At 39.9% G+C, this 26,106-nt stretch overlaps 3 protein-coding genes across 6 annotated transcripts in view; 1 reads left to right on the top strand and 2 right to left on the bottom strand.

The window, feature by feature from the left end:
* HSPA14 (heat shock protein family A (Hsp70) member 14) overlaps positions 1 to 7,050 on the bottom strand; it is a 36,073-nt gene extending 29,023 nt beyond the window's left edge. For both annotated transcript variants that reach the window (XR_014793573.1, XM_084868559.1), the window contains exons 1-3: positions 6,923 to 7,050; positions 5,916 to 5,996; positions 5,759 to 5,841 (exon numbers count right to left, since the gene is read on the bottom strand). Coding sequence is in view for 1 of the 2 variants with exons in the window: in XM_084868559.1 (XP_084724685.1) it covers positions 5,759 to 5,841; positions 5,916 to 5,996; positions 6,923 to 6,979 (221 nt within the window). In the remaining variant the exon portion in view is untranslated. The remainder of the gene's footprint in view (positions 1 to 5,758; positions 5,842 to 5,915; positions 5,997 to 6,922) is intronic.
* MSANTD7 (Myb/SANT DNA binding domain containing 7) lies at positions 1,572 to 5,971 on the bottom strand. 3 transcript variants are annotated; one of them, XM_084868803.1, is made up of 4 exons: positions 5,916 to 5,970; positions 5,759 to 5,841; positions 3,071 to 3,799; positions 1,589 to 2,530 (listed from the first exon to the last, which is right to left on the bottom strand). In XM_084868803.1, the coding sequence occupies exons 3-4, from the start codon at positions 3,720 to 3,722 to the stop codon at positions 2,013 to 2,015; spliced, it is 1,170 nt and encodes a 389-aa protein (XP_084724929.1). In that variant the 5' UTR covers positions 3,723 to 3,799; positions 5,759 to 5,841; positions 5,916 to 5,970; the 3' UTR covers positions 1,589 to 2,012. The 3 variants fall into 3 exon arrangements, with proteins under 3 accessions (XP_084724931.1, XP_084724930.1, XP_084724929.1); XM_084868805.1 differs by lacking the exon at positions 3,071 to 3,799 and having other exon boundaries at positions 1,572 to 2,530; positions 5,916 to 5,971; XM_084868804.1 differs by lacking the exons at positions 5,759 to 5,841; positions 5,916 to 5,970 and having other exon boundaries at positions 1,572 to 2,530; positions 3,071 to 3,721.
* A 406-nt stretch (positions 7,051 to 7,456) lies between the features above and the next one.
* Positions 7,457 to 21,551, top strand: CDNF (cerebral dopamine neurotrophic factor). Its single transcript, XM_084899112.1, has 4 exons — positions 7,457 to 7,655; positions 16,103 to 16,230; positions 17,474 to 17,615; positions 20,260 to 21,551. The coding sequence occupies exons 1-4, from the start codon at positions 7,541 to 7,543 to the stop codon at positions 20,436 to 20,438; spliced, it is 564 nt and encodes a 187-aa protein (XP_084755238.1). The 5' UTR covers positions 7,457 to 7,540; the 3' UTR covers positions 20,439 to 21,551.
* The last annotated feature ends 4,555 nt before the right edge of the window (positions 21,552 to 26,106 follow it).

The following is a 26,106-nucleotide window of genomic DNA, read 5'->3' as shown; positions in this document are numbered from 1 at the left end:
TGAGGTAGGTAGGACATTATCAATTTCTTAATGGGTGAGGATCCTGAGATATACCAGTAGAATGGTAAAATGACCCATTAAAGGATGGATAGGTAGTAATGGTTTGGCCTGGAACTTAAGCAGGATTTCTGGGCTTATTTTCTTTTATACTATGTCCCCTTATTACAACTTCCCTCCTCTTTATAATATTTTTCCTATTTCTGTTCTGTTCACTTTATTTTCCTTTAGTTTTATTCCCACAGTAAGATTACATTACCCATTAAGTTTTTCACAATACTACCTTCAAAGTTTAACTCCACTTTTATACTTTAGTACTTCGTCTCAAATAAATCACTGCCTAAGTATTTTGCCACCATTAATAGATTTAGTATAGGCCTAATTCTTCACCAAGCACTTCCCTGTTTTTCCAAAATGTCTATCTACCTACATTAGTGTTATCTAGTTATAACTGACACATATCCCTCCATTTATTGACCTAAAATAATTCAAATGATTTGCCAATGTAATGGTGACAGGATTAGAACCCAGGAGTTCTAACTTGATTCCAGTGTATGCTACCACAGCAGCTGCCTCCTCCATACATTATCCACTTAACAGAGCAGCTCACTTGTTTGCCATCTATTCATGGTTCTAGGTATGTTCCCACTGTTTTTTGACTATTTCTTCACCTATTTGTATTTCTTGCATTAAGCATCTAAGCCTGCAAAATTTAAAACTTCTTCCAACATGCTCAGACGTTTTTTCAGCTCATAGATTGAAGAAAAACTTTTTAAATTGGAAATATGGCTCAACACCTGTGTTTTTTGGAGAAAATAGAATGTATTTGTTGAGAACTTGTGCTTAAAAGGAATTATTTATTGCAAGCAGTCTTTATTCACATCATGCTCAACTCTTCCCAAAGCTGTTCTTTTCTACCACATGCCACTAATTAGGTGATCTTTCTTCAACATGATGTGAAAAAGAGTGATATTGGAAAGTTCCCTAGAAGAAAAGTTTTCTAGTGCTTGTCTTCTGTAACACTTAACACAGAAACAATGCTAACAAAAAAGAATGAAATTAGCTAAAAAGCACCCGGGAAACTAATATTATCCTAAATCTTTCTAAGATATCAATTAGCAATTCAAGCTTAAAGATATGTAATTATGTATATAAAGAACCCCAGTAATATAGAATGCAAAGAATTTACTTACATTTAATATTTTATAAACAGCCAGTATCTCATTATATCAGATTATCAATATGAACCATAACACATGATTGTGGCTTCCTATCAGTTCTGAATTATTATATATCCTATAGAGACTAAGAACTATTAAAATGGAGGGAAAGATGGTTTGACTATTGAGTGCTTACTAGTAGGTATGTCACAGATACAGCAGTGAAAATGAGAGAAAGGTACAAATAGATGTTGTGTCTATAGTAGTCTTGAGCTATAGAAGCATAAAAAAAAAATGAAGACTTTAAACTTCAGAAAGCAATCAAGTTAAGCTATTCAAGCAATGAAGTCATCGTGGTATATACAACCACAATTCTATATCTTGTCAACTAATGTGCCGCATCCTTGCCTTACCTCGGCCAAGGTCAGAAACATTAACTTACATGTGTATATGGTGCTTTTGAACCCTTTCACATTTATTAGCTATTTGATCCTCACAACATCCCTGTGAGGTAGGCAGGTTAGGAATTGTTACTTAGCTCCCACTTTACTGATGAGGAAACTGGTGCAGAGAGGTAAACTAAATTGCCTCACATTAGTGACAAAGCCAGGGCTAACTAGCTCTGGAGTTGGCTCCATCCACTTTCCATTAGGCCGCCTCTCAAATATCTGAAGTCTTCCAATTAGTGGAGAAGTTTGGGGAAAACAACTAACAGGTGTATTCCTACTCGTCTGCATATTTCCGGCTCATCCACGCTTTTTCTGAGGACATGGGAAAAGATCCAGGTCACCAAAAGCCAAGTATTGGATCTGGGCTTCTACCAGTTTAGGATATACACCCTTTTATCATTAGTTCCTAACTTTTGGTGTTAGAAATTAACCTCTGAAGCAATTTTTCAAGCCCTAGCTGAAAAGCACCGGTTGCCTCTTCCACTGCTGTTGCCAAGCGTCTCACTGCAATCACGGCATCCCTGCGGAGCTCGTTGGCAGTGTCTTGCTGAGCACTGACCTCCTCACCAATGGCAATCAGCCTGTCCAATTTTTCTTCCTCACGTTTTGAAAGTTCTCGTGCCAATCTCCTGTTTTCTGCCAATTCAGCTGCAATAGTCCTGGCCACTGACCGCCTTCTTCGTCTTGCCCACCTTGGAGGGGGCTCACTGGTCAAAGGCCTATCCCCACCAGAAAAAGAAACTCCGGAGGAGATTGGAGGCTGCTGTGTGAAGGCCACCCCAGGAGTGTTTCGGCCGGTGCTGGTGCAGGGACTGGGCTCACCGGACACACCCAGTTTGGTCATGGGGCTGCTCTGACTGGGAGCAACTGCACCTCTGAAAAGGTGGTGGGAACTGCTGTAGCTGGGGGTCCCTTGAGAGCACCCTGAAAAACAAAGCAACAATGTTGCAGAGAGGACATTCCTGCTAAGGAAAGGCATGGAGCCAGCAGCAGAGCTGAGAGACAATTAAAAAACTGTGGTGGGTCCTGGAAAGTCCTCTCTCCACAAGGGACTGGGAAGAATTCATTTCTCTGGTCTGGACATTTTAGCCTATTGTAACCTTATCTCCAAAACCTTCCCCCTGCCTTACTGAGCCCCTTTCCACTTAGCTATCCAACCCTCTCTATATCCACAAACGCCTAAGTACCCATTATAAATATTGCCAAAATAGTTTGGTCCTAAAAGAGTACTTCTACATTTAGAGTTCTATACCTTACATACCTGGGGGGGGCAGGGGCATAGCTTTTAAACACCTGGAGCCCATTATCTTGTAATTAGGTTTTAAAAACAGAGGGCAGAGGCAAAAACAGGGGTTATGTTAAAACAAACAAACAAACAAACAAAAAACCACCACCACCACCATCCAATCATATACTGTTGTTTAGAACCAAGTGACTCTGGGAAATTACATGTTTGGAAATTACCTGCACCTGAGGATTCATCCCAGGACTCCTCAAGGTCACTGGTTTCTTGCATCTGGTCAGTGATTCTCAGTTGACAATCCTCATCTGATTCCTTAACTGTTTTCGAGATAGGCTGATAATCTGCTGCCTGAGTCCTTTTTGGTTTCAGAATGTCGGTTCCCTCTTCCCCTGGGTTGCCAGAGGCCAATAAGTTCTGAGTATAGTGCTTAGCCCAAGCAACATCCTCCATTAAGTTGTCTGGGTCAGTCACTACCTGATTTCGGAGAAGCTGATCCAAGGTCTCATAAAATGGACAGTGTGGTGGGTCACCCATACTTGTGGCATGGGCAACATATGCCTTTAAATATAATGCCTTCAGAACTTTAAACTTGGAGCGGCACTGACGATCCGTGCGGCGGAAGCCTTCCTGCTGCATTCGCTGAGACACAGCCTGATAGACATCTGCATTATGATGCACAGTCTGGAGGCGTTGAATGTATTCTGCCTCGCCTAGTATGGAGAGAAGAGTTCGCGTCTCCTGTCTGGACCACCGGATGCCCGCACTGCTATTGGAACTGGCCATAGTGGACTGGGAAGGAAGGCTAGCTGACGAAAGCTCCTGGACAGCAAGGTCCAAATCTGAAGGTGTGGGGAAACTCTGGGTGCTTTCCATTTATTTTCAGGAGCCAACAGATTCTTCCTTCTCAGGGCTAGTTGCTGAGAAGCCAGATCCAAGGACCAAATTTCTGGCTGGAAGGCCACAGGGGAATGAGAGTTACAGGAAGGATGTAAGGATAATTGTGGCAGCAAGTTAAGCAGTGCTACCTGTAAGTAGGTCACAAACAGGTAGGATGCCAAGACTGAGAAAGCCCAACTTTGGGAGTTCAGCCAGTATAGACACTGCCCCAGAGGCTAAAAAGGGCCCTACTGACTTGATAACAAGGGGACTGGCTCCTCCGTGGAGGCCAGAATAGTTCCAAGGCTGAAACCTGGGATACCTGTGTGTCTGTAAAAACCACCATTGTCTTCTAAGTAGACAGACGAAGTGGGAAATATCCAGAGCATAAGGCAGCTAGCAGGACCATGGTATAGCAGTTTGTCTGAAGGATGCTCATCCTTCACTAACCTTGCTTCAAGCAGCATACTGTGGCTATGTATTACCCATCTGACTGCCACCATTGCACTCCTTCGTTAAAGTTTAACTTTCAGGGCCAGAAAAGTAATCTTAAATTATTGTTAATACAAAGCTTTTTGCATAATACAGCAAAAGACAACCACATCTTTACTCCAAATGTCTGCCACAAAATAGCAACATGAAACAAATGGACTACTAGGATCTGTGGACATGTTCTAAATCTTGATTATATCAATGTCAATACCAGCTTGTGAGACTATACTATAATTTTGTAAGATGTTATTATTGGGAGAAAGTGATATATAGTAAAGTATAGCATCTCTTTGAATTATTTCTTACATTTATGTACAAGTACGCAAATATTAAAGTTCAATTAAAATTACATATTGTTGGTGGCTTACAGTGAATCTAGCTTCAACATCCATCTATAATTCCTTGTTGTTTTTTCAGAACTTATAATTTGAACATCTTTGAAAACACCTAATTTATCACCATCATCATCACCACAAAAATTTCAATTCTCTATAAAATGCTTCTGATTTTGTGCATAGCTATCCTACAAGGGGGGCAGGGGGGGAGCCAAGTTCAGTTTAACTACAGGTAAAGGATAATTTAAAAAAATCTATATGCATAAAAAAATAAATCAACATTAAGAAAATTTCTATTAAATTCTCAACAGAACAACACAGAAAGAAAACCTGAGTCCAGGTTAGGAGTCCCGAATTGTAGTCCTATCTAGTTCACCTCCCTTACTTCTCTGTGCCTTGATTTTTCTCATCTATAAATGGAAAGAGATAAAACCTGCCCTGATGATCTCATAGGGAGTTGAGAGAAATAAAATATAAATGGAAAGAGATAAAACCTGCCCCGATGATCTCATAGGGATTTGAGAGAAATAAAATAATAGATGTGAAAGCACTCTGAAAACTTATACTATTTCAAGTGTTACTATTACAGTGAAAATGAAATCCCCTAAGTATTATGATAATCTATAATTTGAGGAGACATGAGTCTGGGGAAGCAAGACTGTTTAATCTTTTAATTAAAGCTGTAACAGATGATTAACCTGATTCTTGCATAAGATGCTACTTAAACTGTTTCTCTAATGATTAAATTTATAAGCCACTGGAAAAGTTAGTTCCCAGAAAGTGTCATAAAAGGACCCAAAGAAAATTGATAGTATCTACATAAATTATAACCAAATGTAATAGATTTTGCAAAAATCAACTACAATGCAAAGTAATCAAAGTCCCCCAAAATCTTTCACGTTCCCTCAGTGTAAAAATTCCAAATTACCACCTCTGAATGACACAAACTATCAAAATGAAAGGAATGTTGGTATATATCAATACAAACAGACCTGTCCGCAAGAAACAACCGTATGAAACCCATCTTTGAGAAGATGTGACATTAATCATCAAAAGAAAGTGGCTACTGAAAGACTCTCTGAAATAACTCAGAAAAAAAACAAACCTAGAAAAAACAAATGGTGTTTCTAGTTTCATTCCACATTATGCTTAGAATGTAAACACATTTTTATTACCTATATGTTAAAGTAATATTTTATTCCATACCTTCGGCCAAGGATCTGCTTTACTTTCATTACTGTATTTGAAATATTTCTTATTCTACTTTGTTTTGCTGCCAATCCAACCACCTGGAAAAGAGCAATATATTACAATGCATGTAATTTTTACTTATTTCAAAGCAAAAATATGAGGGGAATAGTACCTCTTCATTTTCTGAGTAGGCAACAACAGCTGGAGTAACTCTGTCACCTGCATCATTTGCAACCACATCAGCCCGGCCATCCTGGAGAAAAATATAGTAGTTACTCTGAATTAAATAGACTCATAGGACATACTGAGACATATGTGGGCCAGTGTTACTTTGCCATATATGTGGAAATACTGATCTATCAATATTTTAAACCTGTAGATTTATTTGCAACTATTCATTGACTGGATTTTATGAAAAGGTCAACATTCCATAAAGAACTGCCTCATTTTCCCCAGTCTTCTCTGCATAGTCAATAATGGAAATAAACATAACCTATATCCAATAACAATTTCACCACCCTTTCTACTTCTTTTCCTTCCCCTACAAATACCTCTTTCTTCCTTTTTTCTACATATGATGAAGTGGCACTAACCCTTTGGCTTTTCCTTACAAGTCATCTAACATTTAAACGTGAGTCTGGTGTCAGGGGAGTTCAGTATTATTGTTCCTTCCGCCTCCCCACTGGCGAGGAAGGCCAGCACTGCTTGTCACGCTCTTTTCATTTCCAGAAAGGCAAGACACTAGACCCCGCTCCATCAACTCGCTTCACACGCCGCGCAGGATCAAGGACAGCTCCAGCCCCAGGTCACTGCCTTCCCGCCCCTTCCCGGTAAAGGTCCAGAAACCTCCGGGCCTCCTGCGGCCACTACACCCCGCAGACCCTCCGGGCCTCCTGCGGCCACTACACCCCGCAGACCCTCCGGGCCTCCTGCGGCCACTACACCTCCCGCGGCCCTGACGTCCTCGGACCCCGCTCGCCGGCGTCCTCACGACCCTCCCTCCCGGCCGCGGCTGGCTTTCCGGAGCCGCAGGCGATGAAGCCGGCCCTTTTACTTCGAAACTTCCCCGCAGTGAAGCCTCGCCGCTCCCCGCGTCTACGGTGACTAAAGACCTGGACACGCACTCAAACAGCGGGGTGGCTGACACTGGGCCCGCAGCCCAGCCCCCCAAGCCCTCACCTTATAGACGGCCACGCAGGCTGATGTGCAGCCCAGGTGAACTCCGATGGCCGCCATGAGGCGGCAGAGAAGGCGGCGGCAGTAGAGTGGTCCCCCGCCGACTACAGGTCTCCGGCTCCCAACATCCCCATCAGGCACCGCGGAGAGTCCACGTTCCCGCCCGCCTACCGCGTCGGTCCGAACGCCGCGGCCTCCCGCGTTGTAGCCAATCAGCGTGAAGGTCCCGCCTCTCGCACGGCAGCCGACGAATCGCTTTTGTGCGTCTCTACCTGACCCGCTGAAACCGCACAGCGTGTGCTGTAGTGCGCACGCGCAGATCAGGTTTTTTTTTTTTTTTTTTTTTTTTTTTTTTTTTTTTTTTTTTAAGATTTATGTATATACATGTATATAATATTTTTTAAAAAAGAAAAAAAGGAAAGGGCTCCTTCGCTCCGCCGGATTTTTTGCCCCTTCATTGAGAGCCAATGGCAACTTGGACAAGTGTGGGTTGAGTGTGTTGCGTCACTTGTCCTAGTAACTCCGGGCTCGCTCCGCTCCCAGCTTCCGGCGCAGCCGCGCGCCTGCGTCAAGGCCCGCGGTGCGTGCAGCCGGCCTGGGCGTCCGAGCTGCCGGCTCAGCATGCGGTGCGCGAGCCCCGCCGTCTGGGTGGCCTTTTGCGCCGGCCTTTGGGTCTCTAACCCGGTGCCGGCGCTGGGCCAGGAGGCCGGGGGGCACGCGGGGGCCGACTGTGAAGGTGAGCGGTGTGAGACCTGCTTGCATGGCGCTGGCACCGCGCTGCATCGGCCCGCCGTCGGCTTTGGCTTTAGGCCGTGGCTATAAATAACGTCTCACTCAGAACACGCGGGCCCGGTCCAGTGTCCCGGCCCCTGCGCCCGTGCCCAGGCAGAGTTACAGCCCGGCCCGACTCCTGATGGCAGGCAAACGGCGTAGGCTAGGCTGGTGGGTTGGGATCGGAGGGTCGGTTTTGTGCGGCAGGATTCAGACGACCTAGGTGCCGACCTGATGCAGCCGCTCCAGCCGGCGGGCGGACTGTGCCTCCTTGAGCAGGCCGTGTCTTTTTCGTTCAAATTAGATTGCAACTCCCCAATGGAAAATACAACATGACAGGTTGTAACTGAGTTGAGGTGGCTTACCTAAGGACCCTGAGGGCATGACGTTTGTTTTGTTAAGACTCCAGGGAAAAGTTGCTTTACAAAGAAGTTATATTGAATATTAACTTCTTAGAGGAGACTTACAGAAGAACGATTCCTTTTCAGTTCATACACTCTCCGCTGCGGACTTGAACACCTGCCCTCTGGCTCTGGTGGACATACCTTGTTCTGGCAGAAATCACTATGAGAATACCTCCTTCAGAGGGCTGAGATAAAAGCTGCACTGGCTTAATTCTCCTGCATTACCGGAACACACCTATGTTCCGTTCATTGAAATAATTTAAATGTATATCCTCACTCTTCTGTTAGCTTGTACTCTATCATTCCTTAACAGGAAATTGTAAATACACAGTATACAATTGAATGAATGGGTACACATTGTATTACAACTAAATAAAGCCTCGAAATTGAAGCCCGCTTTTTCTATAAGCCCTGCAATAATTAAACTTTTCTCCAGAAATTAAAAATGTCTACACGATATATTAAAAAAAAACCTTTATGTAGATACTTACTTAGCTAAGTTATAATTTTGTCCTACACATTAAATGCAGAATTTGTGAGGCAGAAACAATTGATTAGTCATCGGTAATTTATTTTCTGTAGCTTCTACCTAAAAACATTTCATAAGAACCAGAGCATCTGCATTAATTAAATGTGAAGCTTATGGCATCTTTCCTGAACTTACTATAGCATATTGTGATTATTAACTTGCATGTCTAACCTGGGTGTTCATTTCCTTTGTTTAAAGAAGTTATAGAATTTCAGCAAAGGAAATTCTAGTTTTAGAATTAAGAAATAGATTGTAGATCTGGTTCTCTTACTGCATATGAGTTTTTTATTACTAACCACTTAATCTCCCTCAAGGTATAAGATTAAAATGCTATATGCACATTACAAGGCAAAGGTAAAATAATGATAGTCCATGAGCCACCTAGACCTATTGAAATGTTAAGTTTGCAAAATGTTTTAAAAAAATATTTAAACCAACTGGCTACTTTTAAAATTGGAAGACTTCATATTTAAAAATTCAGATTTCTGCCTTTTCTTAAAATTCAGGTGACCTGTTAAGACTAGCCCATATGTCCAAGTAGTGGGAACTGGCTGTGGCTGCTCTTTTTAGAAAGGACATGTGTTCTCCAGGTCTTGTTTCTGTCTTTCCTACTCGGATTTCTCTCACCCATTCATTTACTTGCCTGACCATGAGATTATTTAATTTTCTGACCCCTGCATTAATTAGGTCATATGAGGCTTACTGGAAAAATAGAAAAATTTTCAGATCTCATTAAAAACATGGTATTATGGTACAGCCATGGTAAAAAAAAAAATAAAAATAAGAAAAAAAGCATCATATTATGAGACTAAAAAAAGCCACTTTTATTTTTAAATAATTTTAGGTTTGCTTATGGGACTATTTTAATAATAAAAAAAAAGCCCACATCAAATAAAAGAGCATGCTTATCTAGTTATAGCAATAAATACATGCCAGAAACTTAACTTACTAATTTTTTAGGCAATTAATTTATGGTGAGGTTATTCTCTTCATGTAAGCCCAAGAAGTAAATTTCCATTCTTTTTAAAAAATAGGTATTTTATTGATTTTTTATATAGTGGAAGGGAGAGATAGTTAGAAACATTAGTGAGAGAAAAACATCAACCAGCTGCCTCCTGCATACCCCCCACTGGGCCAAACCAGTTAGGGCAAATTTCCATTCTTACCTTGACTGTGGCATGGGACACCACTGACTTCTTTCTCTTTCAGAAGCTTCCTTGTTTTGATGGCATTGATGCTGAACGCTTTTTTCTTGCCTTTACTTCCTATCTCTGCCACCTTGTTCATGGTGGCAGAGATAGGAAGTAACTCTCTAGCCAAGTCTTCACTATTAGAATTTTCCAGAGTTCTGTCTTCTGCCCACTCCTCTTTTCTCATTCTACACACTTTTCTGTACAATCAGAATCCATCTAACTATAGTCTGGTTAATCCCAAATATTTATATCTAATCCTCCTCCTTTTGAGAGTCCCAGAACTTACATCCAATTGACTACTGGACATCCCCAAAGTCATCATCATCTCCCTTCTCAGTCCCCAAAACCTATTATGTTGTGTCAATATCTACCTGGTAAACTAGACTAGACTTTTCTTCCTCCCTGATCCCTATGCCCATCAGTCACTATGTCCATTTATTCTACCTTCTGGTTGTCTCCTTTCCCCTTCCCCAGCTCCATTGCCTTGTTACAGATATTCACCATTTATCTTCCTTCTTCCTTCTTGTCACCTTTCTTCCTCCTTTCTAGTCTATAGCAGTGTTATCATGCTACTCCCTTATTTAATATCTTTCAGTGGTCTCCCACTTTCCCCCAGGTCTGTGTTTCTATATTTTCCCCACAGTATCCAATAGAGTTCTCCTAGTGTTCAGTAATTGTTCTGAACAAAGGTATGTATATACACTGAGTGATCTCTGATTGCGTGCATGTGCGCGCGCGCGCGCGCGCACGTGTGTGTGTGTGTGTGTGTGTGTGTGTGTGTGTGTGTATTACAGGCCCGGTGCATGAGTTCGTGCACAGGTGGGGTCAGGCAAGCCTGCCCATGGGGAGGGAACATGGGCGGTTGGCCGGCCTGCCTGCTTGTCGAACTCATGGTCCAGCAGACAATTTGCACATTAGCCTTTTATTATATAGGATATACACCGAGTGGCCAGATTATTATGTGTTCAGAGATCCTAATAATCTGGCCACTCAGTGTATGTTGTTATCAATCCACAGTGGGATCCAGTTAAATTCTGAAGTTGACTTTTGCCTTGAGAGCATTTGCTACCTAGCATTCTGAACTTAGGTTTTCATGACTTTGGGTACATGGAAGAGAATAAAAAAGCGAAGACTCTCCCAAGTTAGAAGTGTAATACTAGGTCCTTCCCCTTCCCCTTCGCTAATTAATTTGGAACTCTAAAGAACTAGACCTTCATTATGAAAGGTAAGGGTGTGTGTATAAGAACAACTCTACTACCATCTTCACAGACTAAAAAGGAATTGTATTACTTGAACTTTTTAAGTATTAACGGGAAACAAAAATATCTCCCAATAATTAATAATCACAAGCTAATTCACATATGGTCTGAAGCCCAAATTCATGTAATATGGATGGTTCAAAACATTGTAAATAGATAATTTAAAGGAGTTTCAAGCAAACATCAACAAATGCTAGTCTTACCTATAGGAATCCTCCTTCCACTTAGTCCTCAAATAATTCCCACAGCTGAAGTTCCAAGAAATAAAGCTTATATTCAGAAAAATGACAAACCCATAGAAAATAAAGGCACCATAAGTGATAGCCAGTTGAGACTAGAGACAGAGAAACACACCAGAAAAGACTCAGGTATTGGAATTACTAGGGATCTATAACAATATAAGCATAATATGCTAATTATGCTGGACAGCTGAATGACCTTCCGGATGAAGCCAGGGCTGTGAGGGCTGAGGCAAGCCACCACAACTGTGAGGGATGAGCCCCTTACCCGAATTTCGTACATTGTACCTCTAGTAGAATATAAAATGTTTACCATGTTTAAAGAAACAAAGGAAGGAATTGAAGATATAAAGGGCAGGAGGCAATTAATAAAAGTCCAACCATAGTTAAAGAAACCCCCCCAAACTTCTACAATTAGAAATTAATGGGTTAACAGTAGATTAAACAGCTGAGAAAAGAATTAGTTAGAAAATTGAAGTAATTATCAAGAAGGAATCTTTGAGATATAAGAAAGAAAATTTATGAAAGGAAGATGAAGGTAAAATGAGGATACAAAGGAATTCTGACATAGGTTAACTGTACTTCCAGAAGAAGAGGATAGCTCAATTTTCCAAACTCATGGATGACATGAATCCACAGATTGGGAAGTCCAATATGCCCCAAACCAAAGAAATAAGATTGTATGACTAATATCTAATCACATGATAAAGGAATTGGGAGGAAAAAAAGGAGAAAATCTTAACCACAGAGAAAAAAGACTGATGACCTTCAAATGAATGGTGATTAAATTGACAGATGAATTAGCAATGCTTTAAAGGTTCAAGGTCCCACAGGTAGTAGGGAGTAAAGCCAGAATTTGGACCCAGGGAGGCTGACACCAGAGCCTGAGCGCCAAAAGTTTGCAGGTTCAATTCCAAGTCAGATTGTTTATGGAAGGTAACCAATTGATATTTCTCTCAGATTGATGTTTTTTCTCTCTCTTCCTCTCTCTAAAATCAATAAGCATATCCTCAGGTGAGGATTAAAAAAAAAGAATCATGCTGGTTAGAATTTAGAATGTGAGTCAGTTTATAGCAATCCTCTGGCCAGGTGGTGCTACAAATACTGGTGAAAAATTAAAAATATCATAAAAGAACCAAAGAGCTGGCAAAGACTGAATAGAACAAAGTGGAAAGGAAAGCAGCAATTCTGAGAGAGAAGTCATTTTGCCTTGGGGACACTGGCCAGTCAGTGTAAAGGTGACCTTTGGTGTGAGGGATACAGAAGACTTGTTTTAAGTGGCAAATCTGTCTACTAGAACTCTTTTACATTAACCTGGGGTCTCCAAAGGATTTCTTTCTCAAATTAAGGTTGAATAAGTAGTAAACTTAGCCCATCCTTACTCATAAAAGATCATAAGGAAATTTTCCTTGATGCTGAGCAGGGTAGAAGAAAAGGAAAAGGAAAACATCTCTGAGAGATTATAACCACAAGATGTCCCTCACTTGAATTTGCAGTCAAAATTCACATCAATTCTCAAAAAACTTCAAAGTATCTTCTTAGTTTAATGAGGTCCCAGTTAGACCTGATAACTACAAACACAAATCCTTTATGGAAATAAGGCATCTTTATCTTAGGCCTCACATAATCTCCACAAATATGTTTCAAGGACTGTGGACATCATGCAGTACAAAATAACCAAGCACACAACAAAACAAGGCACCAGGAGCAAGAATCATAGAACAAAAAAAGAAACACGGTCATAAACTATTAGAGATCAGAATTATCAAACACAGATGATAAAACAATTATGCAACACACACACACACACTGAGTGGCCAGATTATTATGATCTCTGAACACATAATAATCTGGCCACTCAGTGTATATCCTATATAATAAAAGGCTGATATGCAAATTGTTCCCTTGACCAGAGTTCAACCAGCAGGCAGGCCAGCCAACTGACCATGTCCCCTCCCCCTGGCCAGACTAGCCAGACCCCACCCATGCACGAATTTATGCACTGGAACTCTAATATATATATTGAGTGACCAGGTTATTATGCATTCAGATATCATAATAATCTGGCCACTCAGTGTATAGGTTCAATGAAATTCCTATCAAAATACCAATGACGCATTTTACAGAACTAGAACAAATAGTCCAAAAATGTATATGGAGCCACAAAGACCCTGAATAACTACAGAAATCTTAAGAAAGAAGAACAAAGTTGGAGGAATCATTACCTGATGTCAAACTATGCTACAAACTTACAGTAGTCAAAGCAGCATGGTACTAACATAAAAACAGACATATAGATCAATGAAACAGAAAAGGGAGCCCAGAAATAAATCCATGCCTTTATGATCAACTACTATTTGACAAAGGAGTCAAGAACATGCAATGGGATAAAAACTGTTTCTTCAATATTGGTATTGGGAAAATTGGATAGAAATGTGCAAATAAATGAAACTAGGCCACCTTCTTACACCATATACAAGAATAAAGTAAAAATGGGTTAAAGACTTAAATATAAAAATTCAAAAGCACGCCGAAACCGGTTTGGCTCAGTGGTAGAGCGTCGGTCTGCGGACTGAAAGGTCCCGGGTTTGATTCCGGTCAGGGGCATATATGTTGGTTGCGAGCACATCCCCAGTAGGGGGTGTGCAGGAGGCAGCTGGTTGATGTTTTTCTCTCATCGACGTTTCTAACTCTCTATCTCTCTTTCTTCCTCTCTGTAAAAAATCAATAAAATATATTAAAAATAAATTCAAAAGCATAAAATTCCTAGAAGAAAGTATAGGCAGTAAAATATCTGACATCTCTCTTACCAATATTTTTCTGATATATCCTTAGGCAAGGGAAACAAAAGAAAAAATAAGCAAATGGAACTATGTCAAACTAAAAAGTTTTGCACAAAGAAACTATCAGAAAAAGAAAAGAAAACAAATTTACCAATTATACATCTGAAAATGGGTTAATATTCAATATTCAGAAAGAACTCATATAACTCAACACCAGAAAAGCAAACAATCCAGTTAAAAAATGGGCAGAGGGCCTATGGAGACACTTCTCCAAAGAGAGCACAGAGATGGTGAATATACATATGCAAAGATGCTAAACATTACTAATCAGATAAATGTTAAATATCCCACAATGAGATATCACCTTACACCTGTCAGAATGGCTATCATCAATAAATCAACAACAACTGTTGGTGAGGATATGGAGAAAAGGAAACTCTTATGCACTGTTGGTGAGAATGCAGATTTGTACAGCCACTATGGAAAACAGTATGGTGTTTCCTCAAAAGATTAAAAATGGACCCAATGATTCCACTTCTAGGTATATATCCAAAGAAACCCAAAACACTAGATTGAAAGAATATATGCACCAATATGTTTATTGCAGCATTATTTACAATAGCCAAGATATGAAACCAACACAAGTGCCCATCAATAGATGAGTGAATAAAAAAGTTGTGGTGCATATATAAAATGGAATAATACTTGGCCATAAAAATGGATGATATCTTCCTGTTTGCAATAGCATGGATGGATTTAGAGGGTATTATGCTGAATGGAATAAGTCAGACAGAAAAAGACAAATACTATATGATTTCACTTATATGTTGAATTTAAAGAGAAAATAAATGAACAAAAAAATAGAAACAAACTCATAGATACAGAGAAAAGACTAGTGGTTTCCAAAGGGGAAAGGGTTGGAGCCCTGGGTGAACAGGTGAAGGGATTAAGAAGTCCAAATTGGTGGTTAAAAGTCATCATGGGGATATAAAACACCGCATAGGAAATATAATTAAAAATCCTATCTAATAAAGAGGGCATATGCAAATTTACCACCACACCATCACAAAATGGCAGTGCCCACAGCAGAGGTGGGGTTTCCGTAACACAAGATGGCTGCACCCACAGCGAAGACTGAGTTCCCATAATGAGCTTTAACAAGCAATCAGCAGGGACCTGAATCTTGGTCCCCATTCTGGCACTGGACTGGACGACCTGAGGCTGAGTCCTCCACCTGATGGGGCTTCATGGGGGATCTCAAGGTGTGTCCCCCACCTAATGGAGCTTAATAGGGAAACTGAGGCTGCACATGTACCCAGCGGGGTTTGACGGGTGTCCTCAAGGTGTGGACCCCCCCCCCCCTCCCCACAGTGCTGGGCTGGGGACCTCAGGCTGTTCTTCCTGCCCTGGGCCAGGGGACCTGAGGCTGCACCCCCCCACCAGGCAGGGGTTGATGGGGGATCTCAGACCACAACCTGCCTGGTGGGGCTTGGTGGAGTATTTCATGGCGTGTCCCCTGCCCTGTGGGGTTTGACAGAGGACCTTAAGGCATGACTCCCTGCTCAGCAGGGCTTGACGGGGGATCTTAGGTCGCATCCCCCATCCAGCTGGGCTTGATGGAGGACTTCAGGGTGCTCTCCCCGATCTGTTCCAGGCTGGGGGACCTTAGGCGGTGCCCCCCACCCCGGCACCAGGCCAGAGGACCTCAGGCTATGCCACCAGACCTGGCTCTGGGCCAGGGGACCTCAGCCAAAATTTGTAGGAATATTTTAATTTAAGGTGGAACTTGGTTCTGAAGATGGATTGATTGATTCTATAATCTCATATTACTCAAAGCCCAATCCTAAACTAATAGTTACAGGCCCAAATCATTCTTCCTAAAATTTTAATTCATTGTCACAATACATTGAATCATACTTACATTTTTATTTGATGAGTAGGACATATACATATTGTAGTAGTGGTTATCTTGTATATAAATACATAACTTCTTTGTTCTTTCTAGTATGTGAAGAATTCTTGAACCGATTCTACAATTCCTTGATAGCCAGAGGAATTAACTTTTCTCTGGACACCATAGAAAAAGAATTGGTCAGCTTTTGCTTGGGCGTCAAAGGAAAAGAAAACCGCCTGGTATGGTATATTTTCACCTTGTACTTGAGGGAAAGTGCTAATACTTACACTTCTTATGTTGGACTTAATGTCCTCCTGATTATGCTGGCCTCGGGCATGTTCACTGTAGAGAGCAAGCAAAAATTGATCATCCAAAGCAGATTGTCAAATTTCAGCAGGGAGGGGAGGAGGATCTGGGGGAGATAATAGATCAACTGAAGGACTTGTATACATGCATATAAGTACAACCAATGGACATGGAACTCTGGGGAGGGAGGGGAGAAAAAATCAGTAAAATATGTAAAAAATAAATAAATAAATACAAAAAAAGTAAAATATATAAAAAAATTGATCATCCAGTGAAATGCAGTCATATGAATTTTCATCTAGAATACATCTGATTTAATTTTGCTTTTGGACAAACCACAGACAACCAAGCCCATATTTTCTCAGTAAAATTATACAATTGAGTGTCTAATTGAGAATTTACTGTCCTGAGTTAAGAATGGATAGACTTTCTATTTCTTACCGAGGCAATTAGTTCAACCTTTCCAAATATTTTATATTATTATTTATACATAACCAATGAAATTTTCATGTAATGTTATTTGTATAATATTTCCTGGATACACACAAATGACTTTTTAAATAAATTGGTTTATATCACTAAAAACAATCTTAGGGCAATTCCTTTTGCCTAAAATGGTCATGTTCAATTTCCAGTTAAAGTTGCATTGCTGACAGCTTCACCTCTGGCACATTTAAAGCTCTCAGCATTTATTTGTATCATTAAGTTTTTTGTTTTTAAGTGTGAAATGCTTAAGTCGGGTAGCTTGAAAGGTAGTATAACATGAAAAAGTGCACTGACTGTAGAGCCCAAATGCTAGATTTAAAAAAAATGTAACCTCTTCTACTTGCTAGCTGAGTGACCTTCAGTTGGCTTGGGTATGAAATGGGGATAATAATGTACTTACTGCACAGGATTGTTGTGAGAATTAAATAAGTCAATATGTGTAAAGCCCTGAGAGCAGCACCTGGCACAAGGAAAACACTCAGCAAGCCTTGGAGCATCATGTGAGCTGTCGGGCACATCTAATTAGGATGATCACGGGAATGCAGTCATTTGTTTTCTGGTGTCTTAGCACTACTCGAAATTTAATAGCGTGGCCATGAAAACTAGGTTAACCTCTTTCTTACTTTTCAAAACCTTATCACTTGCTTATCTCAGTGTCTGGGCCACTAAGTTCTCTTCATTCTCCATCAGTGCTATTATCTAGGAGCAACAAAAGATGCAGCCACAAAGATCCTAAGTGAAGTCACTCGTCCAATGAGTGTGCACATGCCTGCAATGAAGATTTGTGAGAAGCTCAAGAAGATGGACAGTCAAATCTGTGAGCTGAAATATGGTATAATGGAGTCAAGTCTTTTTTTTCCTAGGATGTGTGAAGTATTGCCAATTCTCGAAACAGGCTATTTTTCTATAAAGTCACTTGTTAGAAGGAAAGAAATTCTCTATTTGTCATTATGTTGTTAGGCTGCTGAGTGATATTTAATGCCACTTGATCTTTTTTGGGGGTAAGAGAAATAAATATTGGCACAATCAGGTGTAGGTAAAACTGTCATCCCAACTAGGAGAGTTTAAGCTTTTAAATCACCAAGGCAGTGTCAACTGTGTATGTCAAGGAAAACTTCAAAATATCGGGGGAACAACTACTCGTGGTAATTCAGCTCTTGGCAACCTATTAAGGAAAGTTGCATCTATTCAAAGATTCAAAGGTGATGTAAAGACTTTGAAGTTTTAAATGTGTGTGCATCTTTCCCCTTAGATTTGCCTATTATTCTGCCAGCTTTAAATTTTGGTAAATAGATAATTCACTTCAAATCAGGTTTTGCCAATGAAATAACCTTATTGAGGGTGCCTAAAATAAACAGTGAGGAAAGAAAGATATTTAAATAATTATCATTGACCTTATATATTTCACATAGATAAATCTATTCTTATACTGAGTCTTTCTTATTGGGCCAGTCTTTCTGGGTAGATTGAGTAGATATGATAAATGCTGGGAGGATTCCTCCCTTAGCCTAGCCTTAATATCGATACCTGAAATTCCACCAATAGAGACCCATTTCTTTTGTTCAAGTCATTGTTTTATGTTACATACCAGTGTAGTATTGTAAACTACCTAATTAGCACCCAGTTCCAAATTATTTTTCAACATAGCTGTGTAACATGCCTATGGACCATAATTATATAGCTGGCTTTAAATAGGATTAAGGTTAGAAGGTATCAAAAAAATGCCAGGTTTCTCAATTTGCCAATGGCAGGCCCAACTTCCAGGGTAGTGATTATGGGACAGGCATCCCTTTTTATTGGCTTTCAAGTAATGAAGTAGAGGCAGGAATCACTGAGTCCATATAAACAATAGTCTTGAAAGAGACAAACCTAGGCTGAATCTTTAATTCAATACCTTTATTTTGAATATCTTCTATTATGTGCCAGAGATGTTACTAGGTTCCTTGAATAATAGAAAAATTAAACATTATATTATTAAGAAATGAGTATTTACTAGTATTTGGGCAACAGTGGCCACTAGAGGCCCTTGGGGAATCATGAACTAGTTTTGATTTTAGTATCAACCTTTTTTTTTTTTTTTTTTTTTTTTTTAGTTTTGGGGTGTCATAGAGGTTTTCCATTTTTAAAATTAATACCAGATTCCAAGTTCTTTAGAAAAGCTCAAGGAAACTACTGACACTTGAAAGAAAATATATTTCTCCTTCAACCATTTATCTTGAATTGACCACTAGTCTTAATTTTTTGTTTCCTACTTATTGTTGGCAAGAAAGTTGAGATTGAACAGGGGCCTTTGAGTGGGATATTAATAATTTGGGCTATAAATGCTTCTACTTTTAAAGGAATTCTTCAAGTCATCCATGCCAGTATGATCAAGGTAAGTGTAGAGTTGGATATGTTTTCAATTAGGAAGGTGTCATTTGGTTTTTGACCTGAAATAATATTTTTTCTTGTTCTGTATCTTAAAAGGATGGGGATCACTATAAAAAATGTAAGGGTGGCTGACCCTTTCATCTGTATTTGACCCTACAAATAAACAGTGCTTTAAAATCCAACTTTTATTATTGAGATATAATTGACTTAAAACATTGTATAAATTTAAGGAAAATTACCCCTTTCTGATAGGGGAATTATAATCAAAAGTATATTATAGGTAAGCTTAATTTATTTTTCTGTTTTGGGGCTTGACAATAGAGAAGCAGTTGAGTCTTAACATTCTCCGCAGACGATTTGTGAAAAGGGAAATGTAGTCTTGCTAAAGGAGTTAGATGTTGGTGACAAGTATTATTGGCAAGAATGTTAGAAGCTAGGTTGGCTGGCACTGAAGCAGCAGCATAGAGAAGTGGGTATCCCCCAAAGGACTGTAAGTGAATGCTGTGATAAATTAGTAATTCCAGTAGGGGTGGGGGATCAGGCGAGGTTAAGCAAAAACAAATAAGGATCAATAAAAATGCTCCTAAATATATTCACGTGTTTGAATTTCTATATATTTGTATTTAAAGATTTTGTAGTGCTTTGTAAATGAATGTCTGTTTTACTGAAGACACATCTTTATATAAAAAGTGAGCCATAACTTTCTAGCTATTTATGGCCTATGGATTTCAGCTGGCCACACACGGTTTGTCCCAAGGAATCCCTTTTTATTGGTTTCCTTCTTTTACCTTAGGAGCAGCAATTAGAATGTGTGCTGTTATTTTAGGATTGTTGATCTTGAGAAGGCATGGGGCGGTAACAGCAGTTTTGAAGCCCCCGTTTTGAAGCAAGTATAATTCCATGGAGAGAAAGTCTGATGGAACAACTTATCCCACTAGCTCTGTATATATACACTTTCTTTAGGTTCTCGATTTCCATAGAAATTGGAACTGTTCTCCACATTGGATCATAAGGTTGCCAGCACCCAGATTAAGTAACACCATTTGCCTTTCTAAACGTTTCAGAGTTGTTTTTTAAAAATTGTGTTTTTCCTTTTTGCCATTTAGAAAAGAAATTAGACTTAGCATCAGTGGACCTATGGAAGATGCGAGTGGCAGAGCTGAAACAGATCCTGTACAGCTGGGGAGAAGAATGCAGGGCCTGCGCGGAGAAAGCCGACTACGTGAATCTGATCAAGGAGCTGGCACCCAAGTATGCAGCAATGCACCCCAGGACAGAGCTCTGACCCTGGAATGCTGGGGCACCATTGGTTGTAATTAGAGGCAAAATGAGTCCCTAGGATATGGATGAGTTGGCTGAGAGTAACCAGGAATTGCACTGTGCATGGTCGAATACATTTTGTTTTTGATATGACACTTCAGGACTGGTTGCTTGGGTTTGTAAGTAAAACAATTAATATTAATGGTATCTTACATTTTCAGTGTACCAAAACCTAAAAGTGCCTTTCTCATAGATTTCCTTCTAAGGATTGTGTAAATGATCATTGGCTATCTCCTAAAATTGGGGAAATCGAACTATTGAAAAATTGGTGTAGTAAATTTATTCTAAGAAGGAGACTAATGCTCACAGATCCCTCTCTGTGAACAAATATTTAATTGAATGGATTGGATTAGGACAAAAGGAACAATGTTTAGCTTATTAACTCTACACTTCAACTCAATAATAACCTGGCATAATAAAAAAATTTTTTTTTAAGTAAATTGTATTTTCAACTGCAAGTTGTTCTACTTTCTAGTTCTTCTGATATCAGAAATTAGAGGGCAGGAGGCACTACTTGAAATCAGAGTCTCCCATAAGAAGAAAACCTATATAAAACTTCTTTATAGCTCCTTAAAGGAAATAGATCAAGAATCCACTTAAGTGTAGTCAATGTTTTAGCAAATTGTATCAACACAAGAGAACAAAACTCAAGGTCTTTTGCATGCCTTTCTATCACACAGTAGGTAAGCTTTTGATAGAGTATTAAAACATATTAAGAGCACATGCAGGCAACATGGAACTTTATGGTTCTCAGTACTATTTTATCAGCTTTAAATTGTAAAAATAATTTTTGGTTCCATTTTCTGGTCACATAAGAAGGAGATCTGCTGTAGAAGTGGCTGCCTCTGTGTGGCAGGTGGAGGTGGGGAATGATTGCAGAGCAACTTGAGAGAACTTTCTGGGGTGATGGGACGGACACCCCTATGCTTAGATAGTGGTTACATGGGTGAATATTATTGTTAAACTCATCTGGTAGTAAAATGAAGATCTGGGTATTTTGTTGTATGTAAATTATATCTAAAATACTGTTGTAGAAAAACTATTTGGAAAGTAACTAAAATTAAATGATTCAAAACTTCTTGTGCTTTTAAAGAATTGCAATTACTGACTGGGAGTCCTTTTGCGGGGTGGAGTCCTCAGTGGTCTGGGGCTGAGTTGGTGGGCTTAGAATGTGGATGGAATGCGGATGTGAGTTCAGGTATCTTTAGGACAGTTTTAATTCCTTATATGGTCTGATTCCTGGTGTCCAGCAAGTTTTTCCTGGTCTTTGTTTTCCTGTAGTGGGAAGCTTACAAATGGCTGTTAAGGATTCTATTGTCTTATAGTCCTAACACTGTTTTCTTTAGTGCATTTTGAACCTATTGAGAAAGTTGTTATTTGAAAAAATATGTTTGACATCTGATCTCAAAATCAGGTCATATTTCTTAGGGTCTTTCCCCCCCCAGGTATAAATCTAGTAATAAGAATATTGCCCAGCAAGTCATTCAAATCCATGCTATTTAGTCTAGTTTCTCAAAGGGAATTTAATCTAAGTCAGTGCTACTCAAACTTCTCAAACTGTGTATCCAGATCACCTGGGGATCTTGTTAAGATGGGGATTTGTAATTAGTAGATCTTGGAGGGGCCTGAGCCTCAGCATTACTAGCAAGGCTCCAGTGATACCCACGCTGCTCTTCCAGGGACCACACATTAAGAAGCAAGAGCCTGAGTCATGGATCCTGTGATTTATTTTTTCCTTCTGCCAGTTCAATCAGTTAGGTTTATAATAGAGCTGAATACAACCATAATGACAAAACAACAACAATAAAATCACAAGCATTGATTCCTTCATGTAAAAGTAGTCCAGAGGTAGCCAGTCCAGAGTAAATATGGCACTTCTAGAAAGTTCTGAGGGACTCTCTTATCTTTTTGCTTCATATCCTAGTTGTAGGTTCCATTTTAAATCCTGGCCCAGTTGGCTGCTGGAACCCTGTTCCAGAAGGCAGAAGGCATGAAAAGACTGCCTCTGCACAGAGTCAGCCTCTTTGGGGCAGCCTTTCCCCTCCTCACCCCTTTTCATGCTATTTGCTTTTTCATAAATGTAGCCAGTTATGTCTTCTTTTTTCGTTTGTCAAGCAACTGTTTTTCTATTTTATTTTTATTTTAAATTCCTCTCTCTCTCTCTCTCTCTCTCTCTCTCTCTCTCTCTCTCTCTCTCTCTCTCTCCTCTCCTCTCCTCTCCTCTCCTCTCCTCTCCTCTCCTCTCCTCTCCTCTCCTCTCCTCTCCTCTCCTCTCCTCTCCTCTCCTCTCCTCTCCTCTCCTCTCCTCTCCTCTCCTCTCCTCTTCTCTCTCTCTCTCTCTCTCTCTCTCTCTCTCTCTCTCTCTCTCTCTCTCTCGTGTGTGTGTGTGTGTGTGTGTGTGTGTGTGTGTGTATGCATTTTTGGTGTGCTTTTACCCAAAATCTATAAGTACATAAGATTAAGAAGTCAGACATTCTGACAGAAATGACAAAACTCTGGACTAAGACTTGCATTTAAACAGCAGTGGTTTGGGTCAGACTTATTCCTGATCTACTCTAAATTTCTAAAGTTCCAAGCAGACAGACTTTACTTTGTTTCCTAAATACACATGGGAGACTAGATATAACATTTGGGGCACAGTTTAAAGGTTGCAGATCTTTGAGTATGGATATCTGTAACCCATATTCTACCAAAGAGGGTTAAATTTAGAACAAAGTAGCGGCATGTAGAACAAGAAAATATTTGATTATGAAGTCCCTAAAAAAGAGCAGAGCATTTTGTGATCCAGAGGCCCTATCTGTGAGCTTGAGCAGCTCTTGATACATGTCTTCTAGCAGATATCTGAGTTTATCCATCGACTCTCATTCAGAAGAACTGACTGTCAGGTGCCCATTCTTTTATAGTGTGTTTGAAATAAAATAATTCTAGCAAGAGAGAACTTAAAGAGAGAATGAATAGTACATATTATTATGTTTTCTGGGTGTGGTGTTTTTTTTTTTTTTTTGTATGCTTTTCATCTACAAAAATTTGAGAATTTGGATTGTGCTGGCATCCCTGGTGCTGAATTTCTAGAGCTCACCAGGATTTAAATTAAAAAATTTAATGTGTGAGACTGGTAAATTAAAAATTTAAATGTGATATTTGCTGGAGGTAAGGTTGTTAGTGTTAGTGAAGTGGATCAGTTTTAAGGCAGTATTATTATTATTATTTTTTTAAACTTATGTGATTTCCCTATGAGGCTGTCCTAGGTGCTGTCTACTGTGTTTCCCCGAAAATAAGACATCCTCCGAAAATAAGACCTAGGCATGGAAAGATAAGACATCCCCTGAAAATAAGACCTAGCGCAACTTTGGGAGAATAATTTAATATAAGACACTGTCTTATTTTCAGGGAAACAGGGTATATATCTAATTTGCCAGCCCCCCAGCCAGCAGTGCTATTTTCTTGGTGTGTTAAACTCAGCCTACCCAGTTGGCTCTTCCAAAGTTTTATGGTTGACCCTGCAAGTTAACATACCTGGTCTGGCAAGTTGAGCATGTTCTGTGAACATATCCCTGTTTATGAAAATACTGTAGATTAGTTGAATTATACTGTGGAAGAGATGGATTAATCAGTATTTAGAACAAAAGAAACAAAGAGAATGCATAAGGACATGGAATAGAGGTCCACATCCATTACCAAAATACTTGGAGCTAGGTATTCTTGGAATTCATAACATTTTTCAGGTTCTGAAAGGATATTATGGTGCACATACTAAATATTTTATAGGCTCTTGGGCCAGCACCCCGTAACACTCTTCCATAAATCCAGACCAGGCTTTGTCAACAGAAGAAGTCAGGTCGGGTTTTGCTTGTCAAAGAATTACAGAAAAGGAACTTTTTATTTTCAGATCTCTTTGGGTTTCTGAATCTTGGATGAGAGATTGTGGCTCTGGTGACTCCAATTTGGGTATTATTAATTATTAAGTAAGACTTGGGGCCTCCTTAGAACCTCTCTACCTTCCATGGACTAGTCTCCCACAGACAGGACTTCTTTCTTCTAGAAAGGAGTTGAAAAGCAGCTGCGGGGGCCTCAGAAAATTAGGACTCCAGGTGCATGCTCTTCCCTCTTGGGCTACAGCATCCCCTGAGCATAGATAGTGCAGGATAGACATAAATATCCATAAATATCCACCGAGGAAATGTGCACACCATGTTGTTTTCCATTCAAACAGGTGGGTCAGCTGAAGTTTCTCCTCTTCAGGTCATGACAACGAAGCAGCAGAAAGGAGTATCTGCTCCCCCTTTCTGCAACCACCACCTTGAAGACTTTTCTCATCAGACTGAAGGCCTGCTCAGCCTTTGCCACCAGCTGTCTGGTAGTTGCTGTAGCTGCAATGTTTACAGGAGCCACAGAAGATGTTGTTTACAGGGCTCTTGCCTTTTTTTCCTTTTAAATTTTTAAAACCTGTTTTGGAAAGAACAGATCAAATGTTGGCTCCTTAGTGACAGAACAGCTATATATATGTTCTGAGGGATCTTGGTCTGTGCAGTTTTTAGCAGGCAGTGAACTTGCTCACATGATAGATACTATCTCAGAATGTGCATCTATCTCAGTAATTTAGGTGTTCTCATTCCTGATTCTTCTATTGTCAGCCAAATATTTACTTCTTATATATCTCTATTCCTTCTCAGTCCTAAATTAATACATTCCTTGTTTCTCTCAGAAAGCAGTCTGGAGTTTTCTCCTTTCCAAATTATATTCAAATGTAAATATTTTTACTTCCCCAGAAAGTTCAGTGTCACAGCACCTTGACCTTAGGCTGTAGTGCTCATGAGCCTGCTTCAGACCCATTAACAAATGACCTTTGCAGTCCCCTTTGCTTTATATAATGCAGTTTATTGGTAGTTGCTAAAAGTTTCATTCTATTGGAAAATCTTATTACTTTAAGGGCATCTTGAATATATAAAGATAGAAGGAGAAATAATAAGACAGAAAAAGCACCGAATTAGAATTTGAGGCCTCGGTTTGCCAATGGCTAATTGTGCTATCTGAGAAGAGTCATTAAACTTTTCTGACCCTCAGGTTTTCATCTTAGAATGTAGTTAGTAATGCCTACCTAATTGAGTGATTGTGAGGATTAAATGGGGAGAAATAAATAAATATATAATAGAGTGTCTAGCTCAGGGTATACACCTCAATAGATATTAGTTGAACTTGAGTGGCACTTTTAAAGATTTCACTTCGTTTTACAGTGTTTTGAATGAAGGTGTGGTGAGTATTGGCCCATTTTATAGATGAGGAAGTGAGGCAGAGGCAACATTTAGTCACTTGCCCACCAAAGCCTGGAAATGAATTCAGGTCACTTGATTTCTGGATTGGATGTAATTTTTAGAATGAGAAATTCAGGAGTGAGATAGATTGATGACTTGAAAAGTAGGACTTTAAAGTGATCCTTGGGCCCATCCAGTGTGGTTCTGTGGTTGAGTGTGAACCCATGAACCAAGAGGTGGCTGGTTCTATTTCCAGTCAGGTCACATGCCTGGGTTGCCACCTCGATCCCCAGTGGGGAGTGTGCATGAGGCAGCCGATGGATGATGTTTCTATCTCTTTATCCTTTTTTCTTTCTCTCTCTCTAAAATCAATAATAACAT

This window comes from Pipistrellus hanaki (genome assembly GCF_964339955.1).
Source record: "Pipistrellus hanaki genome assembly, chromosome: 1".
NCBI classification, from domain to species: Eukaryota; Metazoa; Chordata; class Mammalia; order Chiroptera; family Vespertilionidae; genus Pipistrellus; species Pipistrellus hanaki.
The sequence above is the reverse complement of the archived record's forward strand: the minus strand, read 5'-3'. Positions and strand labels throughout refer to the sequence as shown.

Coding starts and splice junctions, on each gene's coding strand:
- MSANTD7 (XM_084868803.1), bottom strand. CDS start 3,722: ATGGAAAGCACCCAGAGTTTCCCCACACCTTCAGATTTGGACCTTGCT. Junction 2,531..3,070: donor GGATGAATCCTCAGGTGCAG/GTAATTTCCAAA, acceptor TTTGTTTTTCAG/GGTGCTCTCAAGGGACCCCC.
- CDNF (XM_084899112.1), top strand. CDS start 7,541: ATGCGGTGCGCGAGCCCCGCCGTCTGGGTGGCCTTTTGCGCCGGCCTT. Junction 7,656..16,102: donor CGCGGGGGCCGACTGTGAAG/GTGAGCGGTGTG, acceptor TGTTCTTTCTAG/TATGTGAAGAATTCTTGAAC. Junction 16,231..17,473: donor AAGGAAAAGAAAACCGCCTG/GTATGGTATATT, acceptor ATTCTCCATCAG/TGCTATTATCTAGGAGCAAC.